An 18,005-nucleotide genomic window follows, 5' to 3' on the forward strand; every position below is an offset into this window, starting at 1 on the left:
TGAGCCTCAGTGTAGGTGAATTTAAAGAAATCCACCCAAGGAAAAATAACCCAAGCTGAGTGTATGTGATGCTAAACTTGGAAATGGCAGCTACCAGGAAAGGGATCACTGACAACTCTCGGAAATCATCAGCTCAGTGCGTGCAGAGACGGCCAAAAAGCCAAAAAAAGTGTAAGGGTGCAGATAAAACAGCTTTGTTTTGCTGCTGAGCGTGACACTGGTGTGCCCTCACCTCAGAGCCTGGGTGAGGTGCTGGTCTCCAGTGCTCGAGGACAAGTCAGGAGAGAGTGGCCAAGGGGGCTCCTTCCTTTTAGGCTGGACAAGGTAAGAAATCCCAAAGTCAGAAGGAAAAGAAGCAGGCAGGGTGTCCCTTTCCAAGATGCCGAGCACCGTGAGGGGATGGGGGTTCACTTGGGGAACCACCAGCAGAGAGTGGCCGGGTTTACTCATACATCCTTTACATAAAGGATGAAGTACTGGGATAAGTGATCCATCATCTGCCCCATCCTCGCTCCTGTGGCCGACAGCTCAGACCTAAGGTGAGTACGAGAATGAGGAGCAGCTGGCAGATGTTCCCCAGAAAAGTCCCCCAGACACTGAGCTCACAGATTCCCCAAGCAAGAGGTGGTGTTTTACTTGGGATGGAATCCTACTTTCTCCTTCTTTCGTTTTTAACTTTAAAAAATAATAATAAAAAAATATTTTTAAAAAAAAAAAAAAAAAAAAAAAAGGCAAAGAAGACTTTGAAGTCAAACTCTTGTTATTAGAGGTGATACGCCAGCCATGGGTAGGTGCCAACTGCAAGACTTTATTTTGACTGCTGTCTCCTGAGGAAAGCTGGCAGCTGGGAGCACAGGGAGGCACGTCCTGAAGAAGGTGAAGAATTCAGCCAGGCTGCTTTCAACAGCCTCTTTGATGCTGGGTGGCTGAGAACACAGAGCGAGGCTCTCTGTGTGCGCTGTGACAAAATATCCTTTAATGATCGTCCTCTGGGTCACCCTGGGCTACAGCTTGAACCCCTGTGTGGACCCGATCCAGTGCAGGAGGGTTTTCATGGAATAGATCACACGGAATCACTGAGGTTGGAAAAGATCTCCAAAACCATTGAGTCCAAGTCCTATCCCCACCTTGTCCCCAGCCCAGAGCCCTGAGTACCACGTTCAGGGATGGGGACTCCACCACCTGCCAAGGCTTTTGCTGGAACATTTTTACTTCTGGAAAACACACTGGCGTGGGTTGAATGGATCAGGATACTTCTAGCACCATGAAATTTCTTTTTTTTTTTTTTTTTCCTGCTGGAGAAGGAAAATAAACAACTTCCCTTTAGCCTCTAATTTGGAGCCTTCAGTGATCACCCGCACAAGAGGCAACTGTGTTTTGAGTCTAAATAAAGAAATAGTTCTGTGTTTAGGGAAAACAAAAAAAGGCTGCAAATGAGACTGGACCAGGTTGAGAGGACAATTAGTGCTCTCCAGCCACGGTGTGAGAAAGGGGGAAAAGAAAAATTCCACATTCATCATGAGAGCCCATACTTTTATTTTCATGCAAAATAAATAACTCCCTCAGGATCAGGGCTGCAGGAACGATGAGGTAGCACTACCCCTGTCCATGGCAAGGGGCTGGAAGGGGATGATCTTTAAGGTCCTTTCCAACCAAAACCATTCTGTGATTCTTTTTCCTTCACAGGGACAAGGAAAACTAAGGCTGAAGTACGAGGAAAAATAAATCTGCAGCTGTTCAGGGCAGACCAGGGGGATGCTGCGAGACACACGACAACCCTCCCAACTCCTCCCATCTAGAAAGGCACATCCCCAAAAACCCCAAGCCCACGCTTTTTCACTTGGTGACTACACCAAAAGCAACAGCAAGACAAGAGTTTGGTGGAAAGATCAAGAGGCTTAGGGCCAGCATTAATTTAGTATCTATTTTTTTTACTTTTTATATCTTTTCGAATTTCCTGCTTCTCTGGAAGGTGGAGGGATGAAGAGGAGAATCACAGAGACTGTAGGGTTCCTTTGCACAGGATAGGAACAGCTCAAGCTGAAGCTGTCTTCCCACCTCCGTTTTTCCTTATCTTCCCCCGCCACTTTACACGCTCTTTCACACCACAGAACTGCCAGCTTTCTTTCAGAGGCACAACACAAAGGTGTTAACTTGAATTTCTACCCAGAGAGGTTGCACCCATCGAGCCTGTGCAGTATTCTCTCCAATAAGCCCTAAGCCTTCCTGGTTATTTTCTTTTTGGGTTAATTTTTTTCGTCCTGCAGATGCTGAGGGTGGTGGTAACAGGATGGACAAGGATTGAACCAACAAGCAAACACAAAAGGAACTCCTCGGAGACTTTCCAGATCGAAAAGCACACACAGAATTTTCTTTTCAAGAGGTTTTAATGAAGAGTCATATTTTTAAACCTCTCACACTGTACAACACATTTAACTGTACATCAAGCTCAGATAAAAAATAAAGCTTTCTTACAAAGTACGTTTTTCCAGTGATTTTTTTCTTTTTTTTTTTTTTTCTTTTTGCAGTAAAAATAGCTGCTACATAAAACTCTCCTGATCTTTGAAAAGGAGTCACAGTTATTTCCAAAAATAGAATTCATATTTTAATCATACAGAATAAACTGCAGGAAGAGACAAGTGAACTGAAAAAATAAGGCTTGTATATAAATTTTTCTTTTAAAAGTACATGCATAGAAGTTGAAAAACATATGCCATTTATAAAGAAAAAGGGTAATTTTACCCATATTAATATTTTCATTTTTCAGTTACAGAAGAAATCACAAACAGGCCCTTTTTATGTCCCAGAATACAACATTAGTTTCCTGTAAAAATGCCAAAATGCACAAAGAATTGCCAGCTTCAGTCTTGGCAAAATCCTGAGCCCGGCCTCCCTCCCTGCCCCCCCAAAATGCATGCACACTGAGCACAGACCTTCTGCTGTCTCTCAGGCCAATTAAATATTTGCAGAAGGTTGTTTATCCATGACAAACATGAAAAGAAAAAAAACCCCCAACATTTGATTAAGTTTACATTCATCCTATTCCAAAACACACACACACACACAATTAGTTTAATTTACACTATACAGTATCTGTTAAATAGGAATTTCCAAAGGAGTTTCCAAAGGAATCACGGAATATGTACAAACTGAATATTGAAATGGTATGATTTTCCTTCCCTTCTTTTAAAGGGTGCGTTGTTTTGTTGGGTTTTTTTGTTAACACTTGCTACATCTGGTTTTGGACACGAGAGTGCTTATGTACCTACGCAGCACATTCCTGGAGTAGTAACAATAATAACAACAATAACAATAAAAAAACGTGCTTTAGAACAAAACTAATACCGGTCTCCTTACTGCTGATTTAGAATAAATTAGTCTGCTTTTTAAATAAACTGCACGAGGACGGCGGTCGTTTCCAAAACATCCGAGCGCGAGCTCCGCTGCGTCCGCCGGCTTCTCACGGCCAACCTTTGGTTTCAAAGCCAACCCATCCTCAACAGGGCGGCTTCGTAGGGCAGGGCAGGCAGCTCAAACGCTGACCCCCAGAAGCACCCCCCGTGTCTCCAGGCCAGAGCCAGGGCCGCGCCCGCTCCCCGCAGCGCCCCGCCGGCCGCGCCGCTTCCACCCAGCTCTCCGCGGCCGCAAAATGGATGATGAAGGTCCCGGCTCCCCCTCCCCGAGCACGGCGGGCCCGGCTGCGACGGCTCCCGGGCATCGTCCCCCCACCGGAGGCTCCAGCTTCGCCACCGCCGGGGGCCGGGATCAGTCCTCGGTGTCGGGCTGCACGCCCAGCATGGCGTGCAGCTCCTCGGGGGTGTAGCCCAGCAGGTTGTGCAGGTCGCAGACGAAGCGGTACACGTAGCGCTTGCCCGACGTCTTGTGGATGATGTTCTTGTCGTAGTAGTAGCGCAGCCCCCGGCTCAGCTTCTCGTAGTTCATCTTGGGCTTGTTCTTCCGCCTGCCCCACCGCCGAGCCACCTGCCGGGAAGGAAAAGAGCAGGGTTGGTCAAACGTGAAGGTTCTTGCTTCCTTTTTTTTATTCCTTGACAAGGTCGGGATTAATATACGGGAAGCGAAGGTTTTGTGTTCGGACTTGGATGTTTATAATTTATCTATTTACAGGCTCACGAGCCGTGAGCTCCAACTAGCAAGTTAGAGAAAAGTGGTAAAATGGAGACGTTCTCTATCTCTATCTCTATCTCTTTCCAAGGTTGTTTAAGCACTAATTACCCAATAATGAGGTGACACCTATATTATTTATATTTCTGACCTAACAATGACCACCCAAGGCCCGCACTGCAGACCTTCTTCACCCAGTTACAGAAAACCACCCAAACCCATGAAGAAGGTGATGAAGAAGGACCCAGACAATGCCCAAAGTCTTCCATCTTGACTCACATGTATTACTATATACTAAAATCCCCAAATCCAAGTTTCTTGAATTCCAATAAGTCAACTCAATGCCATTGCTTTTTATCTTCTTTGTTTTCTTGCCAGAGCCAGGATTAAATGCTCAAGATGGTATTTTGTGTTTGGACTCATATGTTTATTAATTCTTATCTGTATTAGAGTCTCACAAGCTGTGAGTTCTGCAGCATTTCTGGCTAACAAGGTAAAAAATGGCTCCTTATCTCTCTACAAGGCCTTTCAAGGAGAAACTGTCCAATTAAGAAATGACACCTAAATTATTTTTACTTTTAACCCAATAACCAACCACCCATGGTCTGCAATGTGGATTTTTCTATCCAATTATAAAATACCACCCAGACCCATGAAGAAGATGAAAAAGAAGAACTATGCCCTAAACCTCCATCTTGCTTTATATAGATATTACTGTATTCTATAACCTTCAGCTCTAAGTTTTGCACCCTGTGATATCACACACTTCTATCCAAACTCCACACCCACAATCCCAGGGCTGTCACTCAGTTTTGGGAGCCTTCTCCACGGCCTCAGGTCAATGCAGTGTTTGCTTGGGGGTCAGTGCCTGGCAGCACAGAAAACCTGGGATTCCCAGTGCCCAGGGTTCCAACACATCTCCTTCTTAGTGGCTGATTGAATAAAACCCTTTCTCAGTCAGGGGATTTTATTTGCTTTGGATAGCCCAACCTCACAAGAGAAGAGTTGATGACTGATCCCATAAGACCTCAACAGCAGCTCCAGGAGGAGGTGACTGACAGCAAAAGGCGCCAGTTTGTAGGGAATGGGACAACACATGCTCGAGGAGGTCAGGTTTATGGAGAAATCACAGAATATCCCAAGCTGGCAGTGTCCCACAGGGACCAAAGTCTAATTCTTGGCCCTGCACTGGACAACCCCGAGAAACACAGAATAGCCTGAGATGGAAGAAATCACAGAATCAACCAGGCTGGAAAAGACCTTTGAGATCGAGCCCAACCTATGACCTAGGACCACCATGTCAACCAGAGCATGGCACTGACTGCCACATCCAGTCTTTTCTTAAACATCCTCAAGGACAGTGACTCCAACACCAGTCCAGCTCCTGGCCCTACACAGGACAACCCCAAGAATCACAGAATACCCTGAGCTGGAAGGGACCCACAGGGATCCAAGCCCAACTCCTGTCCCTGCACAGACACTCCAACAATCCCACCCCGTGCCTGAGAGTTTTGCCCAAACACTCCTGGAGCTCTGGCACAATCTGCTCTCTCAGAAAAAACACTGTTTTACCACTGATTTGCTATCAGGCAGCAGGGGACAACTCTTTACTGGAAGTTCAATGCTATGAAGCTCCTTGGAGCTCATGATTTCCATCCCCTCTTTTTTTGACTCAAAAAGTTTCACTGGACTTTTTATCTTTTATTAGGAAAAAATTTTTCACTGAAAGAATAATAAAGCACTGGAATTGTCTTCCCAGGGAGGTGGTGGAGTCGCCATCTCTGGATGTGTTTAAAAAAAGACTGGATATGGCACTTAGTGTATAGTCTAGTTGAGGTGTTAAGGCATAGGTTGGACTTGATGATCTTAGAGGTCTCTTCCAACCTCATTATTCTGTGATCTCATCTCTTAATACAATACTTTTCCTACTGGACACAGTATCAGAAAAATGAAAATGCATCTCTTTTAATGAGTGAAGTTCCCAAAATACTCCAAAAGCAGCACTACCATATTTGATGTGCAGCTAAACACACATCTATATCCAAGACTGGGTCCACAGATGTCAGACCCCAAAATCTTTGTTTTCACCCCAATTAGCCACATACCTCATCTGGGTCAGCAAGTTTGAATTCCCATCCATCTCCTGTCCAACTAATGAATGACTGACAGGACTTGTCAGTCAGTAACTCCAGAAGGAATTGCCACAGCTGGATAGGTCCACTGCCTGTTGGGAAAGAGGAGAAACAGAAAAACCACAAATTAATGCCTCTGCCAGCTCTAACCACAACCAACGTACATGATCAGACTCATATCAGAGACCTGGTAATTAATCTGAATTATCTTTTATATAGATCAGAAAGAAACCCAGGGTTTTACTCTATAGCATGAATCTGCTCCTGTCCATGTGAAAATGAAGTCAGTTTTTTCATGGAAACAAAGGATTTGACAAAACTTAAGGCTTTCCCTCTCATATGGATCCTTTAACCCTCACTCCCACCTCCCAAACAGCTGCATTTGGAGCTCCAGGGCTTGTCCTGAAGTCTTTGGCTTGGCAAACATCCTACAGGAAAGAAACAATTTCAGCAAGGACTACAGCAACGAGGCCTTAACAGGCCTTAACAACACCTGTGGGAATTTCCAAATCCGAGACTTTGCCCAAGCTCCCCTCTTTTTCAAACAGATCAAAAAGTGCTTCTGACTTTTACTTGATCTGACGTGCCTGCCCGTTCTTGCTTTGGGTGGATAATCCCCGAGACTCTGCTCAGTAACACGTAAACTTGAAATTATTTGTGACTAGTGGTCTCTACCCCCGTGGCACACACTTAGAGGGAACACTGATGTTACATAAAGGAAGGAAAAAAAAAAAAAAAAAAAAAGGAGTGACCATTTTGCCTCACTACTCACCAGTAAAGCCAGCCAGGATGGCTGCTGGTATAACTGGTTTGCCTTGCTCCACAGGATCACTCCGCTCTTGAATGTAGTCTTTGAAGGACATGCTCGGTTTGTTCAGGCACAGGGACTGGCTGCAGTCATCCTCAAAGCTCTCGTAGGATGGCACACGCTGCAAATCCACCAGGGAGGATTGGCTGTTCCAGGACTGCAGCATAGAATCCGAGCTCTCGTAGCTCTCAGCACCGCTGTCGCTGGATTCGTGCTCTCTCAGCTTGCCTTTATCAAATCGAACAATAAAATAAATAAAACAGAAAGCCTTGGTGGGTGGTTTTTGTTTCTTTTTTCTCCCCTCCCCCTCACTCCAGCCTGTCCATATAAATCATGCAGAGCAGGAAGAGGCACTCAGAACCTGGCCTTGGCCCCGTGTTTATCGTGCAGATAACGACTCACCAGAGTTATCCATCAGCAGATTGAGATTGCTCCTCGGGAAATCTTGGTTTACTGCACAGTAGTTCACACCAACAGCATCTGCTTGTGTTTTGGGGAACAATGGGAAGTCTTGTTCTGGGTTGAGGAGATTCGGGGCCGTGGAAGTCTGACAGACGTCAGTCAGGAGACTGGGTTTGGGATAACTGAGGGGTTTAGGGTATCCAGGCATTTGCATTCCATAGGAGTTCTGATCTACGTTAACAGCTGAAAAAAGAAGCCAAAGAATTAGATGATTTTTCCCTGGAGACCCTTAAACTAACTAATACACTAAATACACCAAATCAGATTCCGCAAATCCCCCTCTGCAGCTTGCCAGCCACAAATGCCCATTGTTCACTCTTCAAGGAACCTACAGGAAAAAACTGGGGAAGTTTTACGTGGTTTTGAGCAAGGCTCTCCCCATCAAGTGGTGTAATCAGGCTGAGCTGAAGCCTGACTGTGGCAGAATAAAACACACCATCAATCAAACAATCCGAGGGAGCCAGCGCTGCATCCCACACACTTCCAACAGCTCTAGCACACTTCCAGAGCCTTTAAAAAGGCCTAAACAGAACTCTTGTTGCTTCCCAGTTTTTGCCTCGGTTTGCTAGAGATGGGAGTGGTCATTCTGCTCCACAGATGGAGGGTTTGGCATAGCCAAGAGGAAATTTCATTTTCTCAAAGCCTTCGCTCTTCAAACGATTTCCGTTATAAATTAGGTGACAATTGAACAATACAAGGAAAGAAGGCTGGAGCAGCTGAAGTCAAATGTTCTCCTCAAGCACAGTAACTATTCTGGTGCCTTTTGTTTCTACCCTGGGATCTGTGACGTGCTTAGAATAAACTGAGCGACGCAAAATATGAATTTTTAAAAGCACTTACTTAAGGAATTGTTATTGACCCAGTGAGGAACTGAGGTGAGGTGGGAATTCTCCACATACTGATCCTGTGTTTTCTCTTGGCTGTCTGGGGAGAGGAGAAAAAGAGAAAGATTTGGGTTTATAGTTTTGAAGATCTGACCCACGTGCCACAGAAAGCTTCAGACTCTTGGGAGTATTTTGGGGTCACCATTCACAAAAATTTTAGCATCACACTCTATTTGTATTGAATTCTCTCTCACGATAGAAATCACACCAAAAAAACCCCAACCAACTTCCAACAGGCTTTAAAACCATCACACCAACTGAATTTTCACATAAAACTTTAACACCAACAAAAACTGCAGTGTGCTTTAAGGTCCAACTGTTGGTTAACTTTGTATTTATGGGGTTAACTATTTTATTTACGGGGTATTTACAGTGGTCGTACCCCAGTTTCATTTATTCCGGTGATCTTCCCAAATAAAACCTACCCACAGAATGTCTGCAGCTACCTGCATCTGTGCTTTGCATACCAAGGATGTACTGACAGTGCTGATAATGCTTTTATTAACCAAGTTTTAAGGTTCATTTCGAGTTTTCATATGCAATAAAACCCTTCATAACGAAACCAGTGTTGGAATCGAGTCCCATTTCTGTTTCTGTCAGGAGAGCCCCAAACCAAAAGCTTTTTCTGGCTCTCTAATTACCTTTTATCATCTGCTCCAGGTGCTCCCACAGAATATCACCCACATAGTCAGGTGCCAATTCCAGGAAACGTTCCTTGCCCAGGTTGCACAAGTCTTGGCCACTCATAAGAAACTGATGGAAGTTCACATTTGCCAAGCTGAACTCGTTGGTAGCCCATGAAAGCCACTGGCAAACTTGCTGCTCAGTCCACAGCCAGGGATCTGCAAGACAGGAAGGATCCCAACATTTAGAGGTAACTCCTGGCTCTTGTCATATAATCTTTCTCAGAAAACAGTGAATTTAAAAAAAAAAAAATTGTTTAGCCAAGTTATTGAGTTCTGAATGAATTCAGAATGAATGTATTCTTGAATTAAAAAAAAACCCAACAAAACCAAACAAAAACAAAAAAACCCCCCACCCCAGTCCTCTCTTTTCTTTCTGCATTCACTTGCAACCAGAGATGTCCTCAGCTTGCTTGATTCTCTCTCATGCTGCCAAAGCATGAGCTCGCCATGCACCCATTTTTAACACCAGCAAGTCTGGCCTTTCCAAGGCAAGCTGTGCCAGATTCACATAGGATCCATTCTTGTCTTTCCTACTGACATCACTCTTTCCTTTTCAAAGAGCCGCTATTCAGCCTCCTCCTTAGCATTTAAAAAAAAAAAAAAAAAAAAAGCTTATAAATAGCAAACACTTACTATTTGGGATACCCAGCCGACACTGTTCCTTTGTGAAACCACTGAAAGTATCTTTCAGGGCCTGACTCATCACAGCCTTGCTGCACGGGGTTAACAGAGGCAATTCACAGTTGTTCGACTCTGCAAGAAAAGAAAAGGGGTGGAGGGGAGGAAGAAGACACATTAACTTCAGGCCACTGAAAGGAGTGGCTGGGTTTTGCTATCTGGAGAATTAAAAAAAAAAAAAAAAAAAAAAAAGATGCTAGAAAGTTGGTGTTTAAAAAAACAAAAAAAGAGATCACCGTGCTCTAAAATCTCTGTGCTACTCATTTGATGAGATTGCATCACTAATTACAGCTTTGCAGCTTTCCATGCACAGATCCTTATTTACTCTCAGTAGTTACATTAAGTGCCTTTGTTGCAGGGAAAATTTATTACTTTTTTTTGTTTGTTTTAAGGGAAACGAGACTGCTTATTCCTATTTCACCGCCTGTAATTTGCCCTGAGACTTCTTGGCATCTCCAGACAACCTCTGTTTAATTTGAGAGCTAAATAACTGACAGCCTGCTCTATCCAACACTGCATTTCCAGACCTTATCGCATCTCATCACCCAAGCACACGCTGCAATGGATTATTCCATCATCTGGACCAAACAAGTGTGACTGGTAACAAGCTGGGGGTGAATAATGCATCAAACCACAAAGCTGGCACCATTATGTGTCAGTACAAACCACCGAACTACTCCACCGACTTTCAAACTTACAAGAAGATTCTATTTTAAGGATAAATTCGGCTCCCACTCAGCTTTTCTTATCAATCAATTTCTTTTTTTTTTTACCAGAAGATGCCTCATTTTATCACAGAATGACGTCACAGAATGGTTTGGGCTGGAAGAGACCTTAAAGCCCATCCAGTGCCACCTCCTGCCGTGGGCAGGGACACCTTCCACTGTCCAGGTTGCTCTTGGCAAATTCCAAGTCAGTTCAGAGCTGTGCAGCTCTTCTTGCCCTCCCAGACTATCTACAGGCTCCACTCGTGCTTAACTTCTGTTTTTACCACGCCCTTCCTAATATCTGCAAGGACTTGCTTTGCTGACCAGAGCAGGTGACTGATTAGAATCACACTAGAACAAAGGACCTGTGGTTTTCTGGGTTTGAGGGCTGGAGGGTTTTTTTTTTTCTCTTTCCCTAAGGGGAGATAAAAGCAGCATCAGGTAAAATATCTACATTTTGTCAGGGATTTTAGGCGAGGATTTGTTATCCTTGCAAATCTGTGATACTGACCTACACACACACACACAAATAAAATAAAAAACAAAAATCTTGAAACATCTCCACCCTGTTTTTTAAGGTATGGAATAAAACATACTGAGATTTAACACCAGGGAATCAAAAAAGCTTTCCAGAATATTCGCACTTTAGTTATGGTTGAGATGTTACAAATTTAAATACACAAAACCCTCTTTTAAAAGATATTTAAACTCTCAGCTCTGCCTAAACTCTACCTAAGGCTTCTTCCATGAAAAATCAGTCTATTAGCCTACTGCATCCCAGCTCCTATTTCTTTTCAGTGCAGAAAACAACTATCCACAAAGAAACTCACACGAATAAAACCAAGCACATACACAGAAGTCTGTGTATTAAACCACGTCTTTTTAGGGAAGTCCACGTTCCACACCCAGGAGATGTTAGCTAGACCTCAAAAGTTACTGCTCTGCTGACTGGACTAAGGAGCAAAGTGAAGATTTACCATAAGAAGTGGAGTCAAATCCTGTTGGCACTTCCTGAAGCGTTTGGTCTTCACTGAGTGAGAAAAAATACCCAGCAAAGAGCGAGTTTGAGCTGTCAAAGGTGTCAAACGCTGGCTGACGCTGCAAAGGAACAGAATAAACACAGAACAACGTAAGCATTTCGCTGGAGAGCTGCGAGCTGCATTGCTAGGAAGCGTCTGGGTTTGGTTTCCTAGATCTGGAGATCATGAACAACCACTGCCTTGAACGAGCCAGCTTTGAAACATAACCACAATGAGGGCACAGCTTCTGCTATGTGAATAAAACCCAGCTGATAAGGGCGAGGTGGGGGATGTTCTGCAGCTTACAGTAAAGCCAAATCAGGATATTCTTAGTTTTTTTCCTGTAACTGAGGCTTTGCATGTGTAAATATGTATTTATCTCCAGGTGCATTTTAAAGAAATCCTCTTTTCTTTAACCCTTGAAATTGATCATCCACTTGGTGAGGATTGGATGGCAGATCAGTAAATTATGGGAAAACTACCAGTACAAAACCTAGGGCAGATTTATGACGGTTTTGTTTTTTTCTTTTTAAGATAAAACCCATCTGAACCACATCACTTGAAGCCACACAGCCAGCTTTACAGGACTTGAGGAAGGATGTTGCAGCAACTTTTACACTTCTGCCTTACTGGATTTGCCAGCAACCCCATTTTGAAGTCTTTCAAGTGCTCAGATGCTCAGTGAAACACTTCTACTTTCATTTTACAGCAAGGGATAAACAAGACTGATAAAAATGTTCCAGATAAAAGCGGATTCTACTTGATATACTGACATTCAAGAAATATTGTTCTATTTTGAAAACCCAACTCCTTTCAAGCTTGACTTGTGCCAACTGTGTATGCCAGGAATACTGGTATGAATTTACTAAATTTCCCCCAGCCATTTCAGTCTTTTGGTGGGGGGGGAGGTGCAGAAGGAATGTGAGCAGAGGAGGAAATAACTTCAAAAACCACTTATGAAACTTGCATGTTAGTCACAGGGAAACCATATCTGCAATATCTTGAGGCAAAGATGGATAAAAGTTGCCCCTGACATTTTTTGAGAGACACCCGAGGATGGAACATTGCTCTGGAAAGCTGCAGCTGGCTCATGGCAGCTCCTGCCCTTCAAGGAGCTGGAGACAAAGGCAACTTGCAAATGTTTATTTGGTTTAGGCAAACACTGATTTACCAGCTTGTGCCAAAGGAGTGGATTTAGCTGAGGACAAGGCAAGGATTTTCCAGGGCAGTGTTCATGCGCAATGCAAAAAAAAAAACAAAACAAAACAAAACAAAAAAAAAAATTAAACTGTGTTCCTGGAGCAGCGATTTAGGATGAATTCCCCCTCACATTCCATAACTTCTCGTGTCACCACAAACACTCCCATGCCTCATTTAGTGGCTTCAGAAATCTCCAAATTGGCCAGCAGGGCCAATTTGTGGACCTCTGGTTCAGGTACTCCCCCAATTCAAGTCAAAGCCAGCCCCTGGAAAGGCTCCTGTCTGAATAAAACAAGCTAGCAACAGCTGCCAAATCTGCTGGCAAAAGATCCTTTACATGTTACAAGATAAAAGCTCTGACTCATCTCTAGCACCTAAAAGAAAGGACAAGTTCTTTCAACACAATCTGGAAACTCCTGCATTTTGTGTAAATAGCTGACCCTTATCCTGAGTCACTGGAAAAAATGCTGTGGCATGTGAATGAGTAAAATCCATACCGTGCTAGTTTCATATTTCAAAAGGGAGAGAATTAATGTGCAAGCACGCTCTTCATTTAATAGTAGTAAAAGAGGAAAAACACAATGCAGAATGAATTCTGCTCATCCTATCTGTTACACAACCACTTTGTTTGGCTTTTCAATACGTGTAATTATTGCAGAGCGAAATAAAACGGAACGTGAACAGCTACAGCACAGCAGAACACAAATCTCAGACTTAATTCTGTGACAACTGAACACTGAATAACTGCTTAGGGGCAACCACTGAGTTGACAGCACACAGATGTTAAATTGAGGGATCTCTTGGATTTTTTTTTTTTTTTTGGTGTGGAGGAAAAAAGCTAAGAGGGGACACACAGAGTCAGAGCAGTCAGCATCCCACAGCCTCACTGGCTCTTCAAACCATGGCCATTCCTCAAAGCTTTCTAATGAGAGCAGAAAGGGTCTCCCTAACCTTTAACTGGTTTACATTAATCAATGCTGTGTAAAAAAAAATTATACTGGGACTAAAAAGCAACCTGCACAAATGGGGAGGGGGGAAGAAGCCCTTTAAGACTAGAGCCTTTACAGTCTGCTGACCTCAGTTTGTAAATTTCTTTCAAAACAAGGTAACAGACAAAGCCTACAAAAAGGTAAAATAAATTTAAGGATTTTTGGAGTTATCACAATGTGTTTGCCTCCCATTAATAAGAGTTGTAAGTGAATAACCTACTTTTATTACAAACAGCGTTCAGGAAGGTACCAAACCTGACCAGCCCTATCAGAACAGGCCTCTGCCAGTCTCACCAAACTAAAGACACAAACCCTCTCCTGCTGCCCATCCTTGAACCTTAATTTTGGCAGAAGTTCCACCAACACCAGCAAATTTGAGCTCAGTTCTCGCTGATCTCTTTTAAGCTCTTAGGAATTAGGGAATGGAGAGAGGAAGCCCTGTTGGGGGAGAGGGTTGAGGGAGTAAGATTTGCACCTCCCTATTTCAGTCCTGCTTTTCCCATCTCCGTGGAACTCAGTGGGAACACTCTGGCAGAGGATTACAGTTAAACCTGGCTTATCCAATTCCTGTTCTAGCACTGCAGGAACACAACCAAAGCACCAGCTGGGAGCTGCCCCAGCTGGGGTTGGGGAGGTGCCAGCTCCAGGGTACTCACCTTGAGCATTCCTCTGTACATGTTGGACACGGGAGCTACTTGATCCATGTTCCTGATCCCAAAGTCACTCATCTGAAAAACGAGAGGGGTCACATTAAAACCGCTGCTAGAGGAGGAGGGAGCAGATGCTAACAGATGTACCCACTGCTCCGGCACAGAGCGCAGAGCAGCTCTGGGTATGAGATACAGGGAAAGCTTTTCCAACATCCCAACCACACAGGGCAGCTCCCACCTGGTTTTTCCAGCTGGGAGGGCTTTCACAAAACTTGTGTCTGCCTGGAAAGCCCACAGAAACCCCTTGCCCACCTGTCTCTTTGGGGCATTTTCCAGCTTTTCACCCGTTACCTTAGGTAAACCATTTTGTGTTCTTTTTGCTTAGCCTGTGCTCTCTCACAGGCCATGATTCACTTTACACTCTGGCCTTCAGAGGAAGAGGAGTGACAGAGTGACACCCTGATACACCTTCACCTCCTACATTCACCCCTTCATGAATAATCAGAGAAGCCAATTGCCAGTGCCCCCAACCTCCTGCCTTTACTACTTCACTCCAAACCACATCAATCTTGTACATTTTACACAGTTATAAAGCTTTAGAGGGCCTAAGTCTTAACTGAAAAGGGGTTTATGCAGTAAAATGCCCTTCTTAAAGGGCTGATTATGGGACCACTATCAATATGTTCATTCCACTGAACTCAAACCTTTATCTTACTGCCTTTATTACCAGGAACAGGGCTGTGTGAGGCCTGTGTAACTTTTCTCCTATATATCATTTAAGGAGAAGAGTGATAAGATTCATATTCTATGGTAAGGATCAAACATAAGGAATAAAGCCATTTTTATGGCCATTGTTCAGGTTTATCATGATGCTGCAATTCAGGTGTCAGTGAACGATACCTTATCAAGCTACACTCTTAATTTTCCTTCCCTTTTTTCACAGCATTGGGCTGAATTCCCTGGCTCCACAGCAACTGCCTCAAAACATGCTCTTATACTCAAATAGCCACAGAGGACACTATCAAGATATCCACAAAATTGTGATCACTTATTACAAGCCAAATCTATCACTCACCATGTTAACACAAGGAAAAAATAAAAACCAAACCAAAATCGCTTTAAAATTCAGAAAAAAATCGTAAACTAGGATCTTAACAAAATAAGCCTGTTAAAAATGGCAACACATTCAAAAGCCATCCACATAAACAGAAAAGAAAATAAAAACATCCAACAGCCAAAGATGAGGAACCCTTTCATCCTCTTAAACAGCTGATCACTTGAAAATAAAATTTAAAAAAAAAAAAAAAAAAATAGCAAGAGTCCTTAACATGGAAGGCCTATTTCAACTTGACTGGGTCTTATAATTGAAACAAAACAAATAAACTGGCACTGAGAAGAATATTCATTAATGTTACCCAAAAAGGGCAAATCCACTGGATGATGTTTTTTACCTCAAACAGCACGTACAAATATTTGATCTAAATTACACATCTCATTGAGCAGCAAAGAATTTCACACAGCGTGAGTCTCACTCAGCAAGCATCCTAATCTGTTCATTAAATTTGCCACAGTTTAAACAACTGTTTATCCCAGCATTTGGCTGGGCTTTTGAAAAAGTACACGGCAATTTCCAACACCCTTCGTTTTGCCTTTGAATCCCGCTCTGGTGTCCAGGGATAACTGGCTTAGGGATTTGAGGATCTGTGAAAATATTACATGTACGTTCTGTAAGGTGAAGTCTGACCCCTGGTTAGGAGTACAAATGAGATTCCTGCCACTTGTGTGCAATTCTGACCTCTCCACAAATCCTGTTAGGCACTTCCCCATACACTAAAAGGGCTGGGATTCTCTCCTCCCCGTCTTTTTTTTTTTGTTTGCCTGTTTCTTTTGAGGTGTTTAGGGCCCTAAGACAAAAGCTTTACACCAAGTGCTGATAGCACGGCATTGCTCATTAACCCAAGCGCCCCGTTTCTCCACGCTGCGTTTGTTCCGAAGGAAAGCTTTGGAAAAAATGAGACACCGAGCTCCGGCTGATAAACACATGGAGGTCCTCAGCACGTTTTGCGACACACTCCAGCTTTCTTCCTCCGAGCAGAGGAATTTCTACACCCTCCGCTCATCCCGCATCAGCTTTCTCCCCATCTGCGGCACAAATTTCCCAGCCCTGAGATACGAAACCCTCGAGATGCCACAAGACAAGCGGAGCTGCGCAAGGCAAGGCGGATTTCCGTGGCACAGAGGGTTAAATCTGCCTTTCTGCCGGACTTAGCCGCTGTCTCAAGTTCAGAAAAGCCACCACGGTGTGACTGGGCCTCACCTCCGAGCCCTCCACTAATGCTGATGACTGCGACTCGCCAGCTATAATTGGTTTAACTGGCAGGACACCTTCCTCAACACCCCCGCATAGCTGAGTGGGTGAACCAGAACAGGGTCAACAGGATCAGGCACTTATTAACTAATACTCCTGAATTCTGATCGCCTTCTTTTCAGCAGCAGCCAGGTGCCTGCCCACAGCTGGGCGCAGCTGGGCAGCATCCACATGGAGAGGCGAAGCGCGCTGGAGTCCCCGACGGATCCGATCTACCTCCAGCGTTATTTCTCCTCGGCTTTTTGGGGGTGTTTAAGAGGGGAGAGAGCGAGCAAGGGGATGTTATCCCCGGTTGTTGTTTTCCTTTCAAATAGCAATTTTTTTCAGGGGGCAAAAACCAGCCTCCCTTTAGGAAGACGGTAGGAGAGAACGGCGTGCCCCGCGCAGTCCCTGAGCTCCCCGGGCTCCGCCCGGAGCCTGCCCGGCTTCTCTCACACATGACACACGCTTCGCCCACGTAAAAAAAACTTCGGTGGGCAGATCACACAGCCCAACGTTTGTTCGGCTTTTTTTTTTTTTTTTAAGTCCCTTTAAAGTCCTAACCAAATCCAGAGCGCGCTGCCCATTAACCCCTTCCTGCCAGGGCCGCGGCATCCCCGGGGGGATCAACCCCTGGCCGCTCTCCTCATCCCCTGGGGAGGCTGAGCGGGGCTCTTGGGGCTGGGATCGGCACATCCCCGAGGAGAATCCGCGCTGCGGATGGGTCGGGGCAGCACCAACGAGAAGGGGTCCCGGAGCACCGATGAGCCCTTTCTCCTTTCCTCCCCCCTCCCTCTCCCCACGCCCGCCGCCGCCCCCGCCTCACCTGGCCCCCGATGCCGGCGCTCCTGCGCTCCCTCCCCGGCGGCGGCCCCGGCCCCACACGCGGCGTCCAAGGGATCGAGGCGCCGCTGCCTCCGGGAGAGCCAAAATATCCTCGACGCGGCCAACAACAACAACAGCGCTGATCCCGGCGGAGAGTCCCGGCCAGAGCAGGGGGGCACACAAGGGGCGGGATGCGGCGGGGCAAGGCAGGCGGGTGCCCGCGGTGTGTGGGCGCTGCCGGCCGGGGCGCGGGTGAGGGCGGCCCGCGGTGCTGCCGCGCCGGTTCCGCGCCGGTTCCGCGCCGGTTCCGCGCCGGTTCCGACGCCTCTCGGCTCCGCTCCTCGCTGTGCCGCCTGCCCGCCCTCGCAGGCGCTCTTCAGCGGGCGGGGGGAGGCGGCCGGACCCGCCTCCCTCAAGCCCGGCCCCTCTCCGCTTGTTGTCGTCGCTGGTACCGGCACAGCCGCGCTCGGCTCCGCCAGCGCCGGGGATGCCGAGC

At 45.4% G+C, this 18,005-nt stretch overlaps 1 protein-coding gene across 1 annotated transcript; it reads right to left on the reverse strand.

Annotated features, from left to right (window-relative positions):
• Positions 1-2,368: 2,368 nt before the first annotated feature.
• Positions 2,369-17,762, reverse strand: ETS2 (ETS proto-oncogene 2, transcription factor). The gene is made up of 10 exons (XM_040056700.2): positions 17,511-17,762; positions 14,344-14,415; positions 11,457-11,577; positions 9,728-9,847; positions 9,050-9,250; positions 8,365-8,448; positions 7,465-7,707; positions 7,027-7,290; positions 6,228-6,346; positions 2,369-3,981 (listed from the first exon to the last, which is right to left on the reverse strand). Exons 2-10 carry the CDS (start codon positions 14,413-14,415, stop codon positions 3,766-3,768), a joined length of 1,440 nt encoding a protein of 479 aa, XP_039912634.1. The 5' UTR covers positions 17,511-17,762; the 3' UTR covers positions 2,369-3,765.
• Positions 17,763-18,005: the final 243 nt, after the last annotated feature.

Source organism: Hirundo rustica, chromosome 2 (genome assembly GCF_015227805.2).
Source record: "Hirundo rustica isolate bHirRus1 chromosome 2, bHirRus1.pri.v3, whole genome shotgun sequence".
Taxonomy (NCBI): domain Eukaryota; kingdom Metazoa; phylum Chordata; class Aves; order Passeriformes; family Hirundinidae; genus Hirundo; species Hirundo rustica.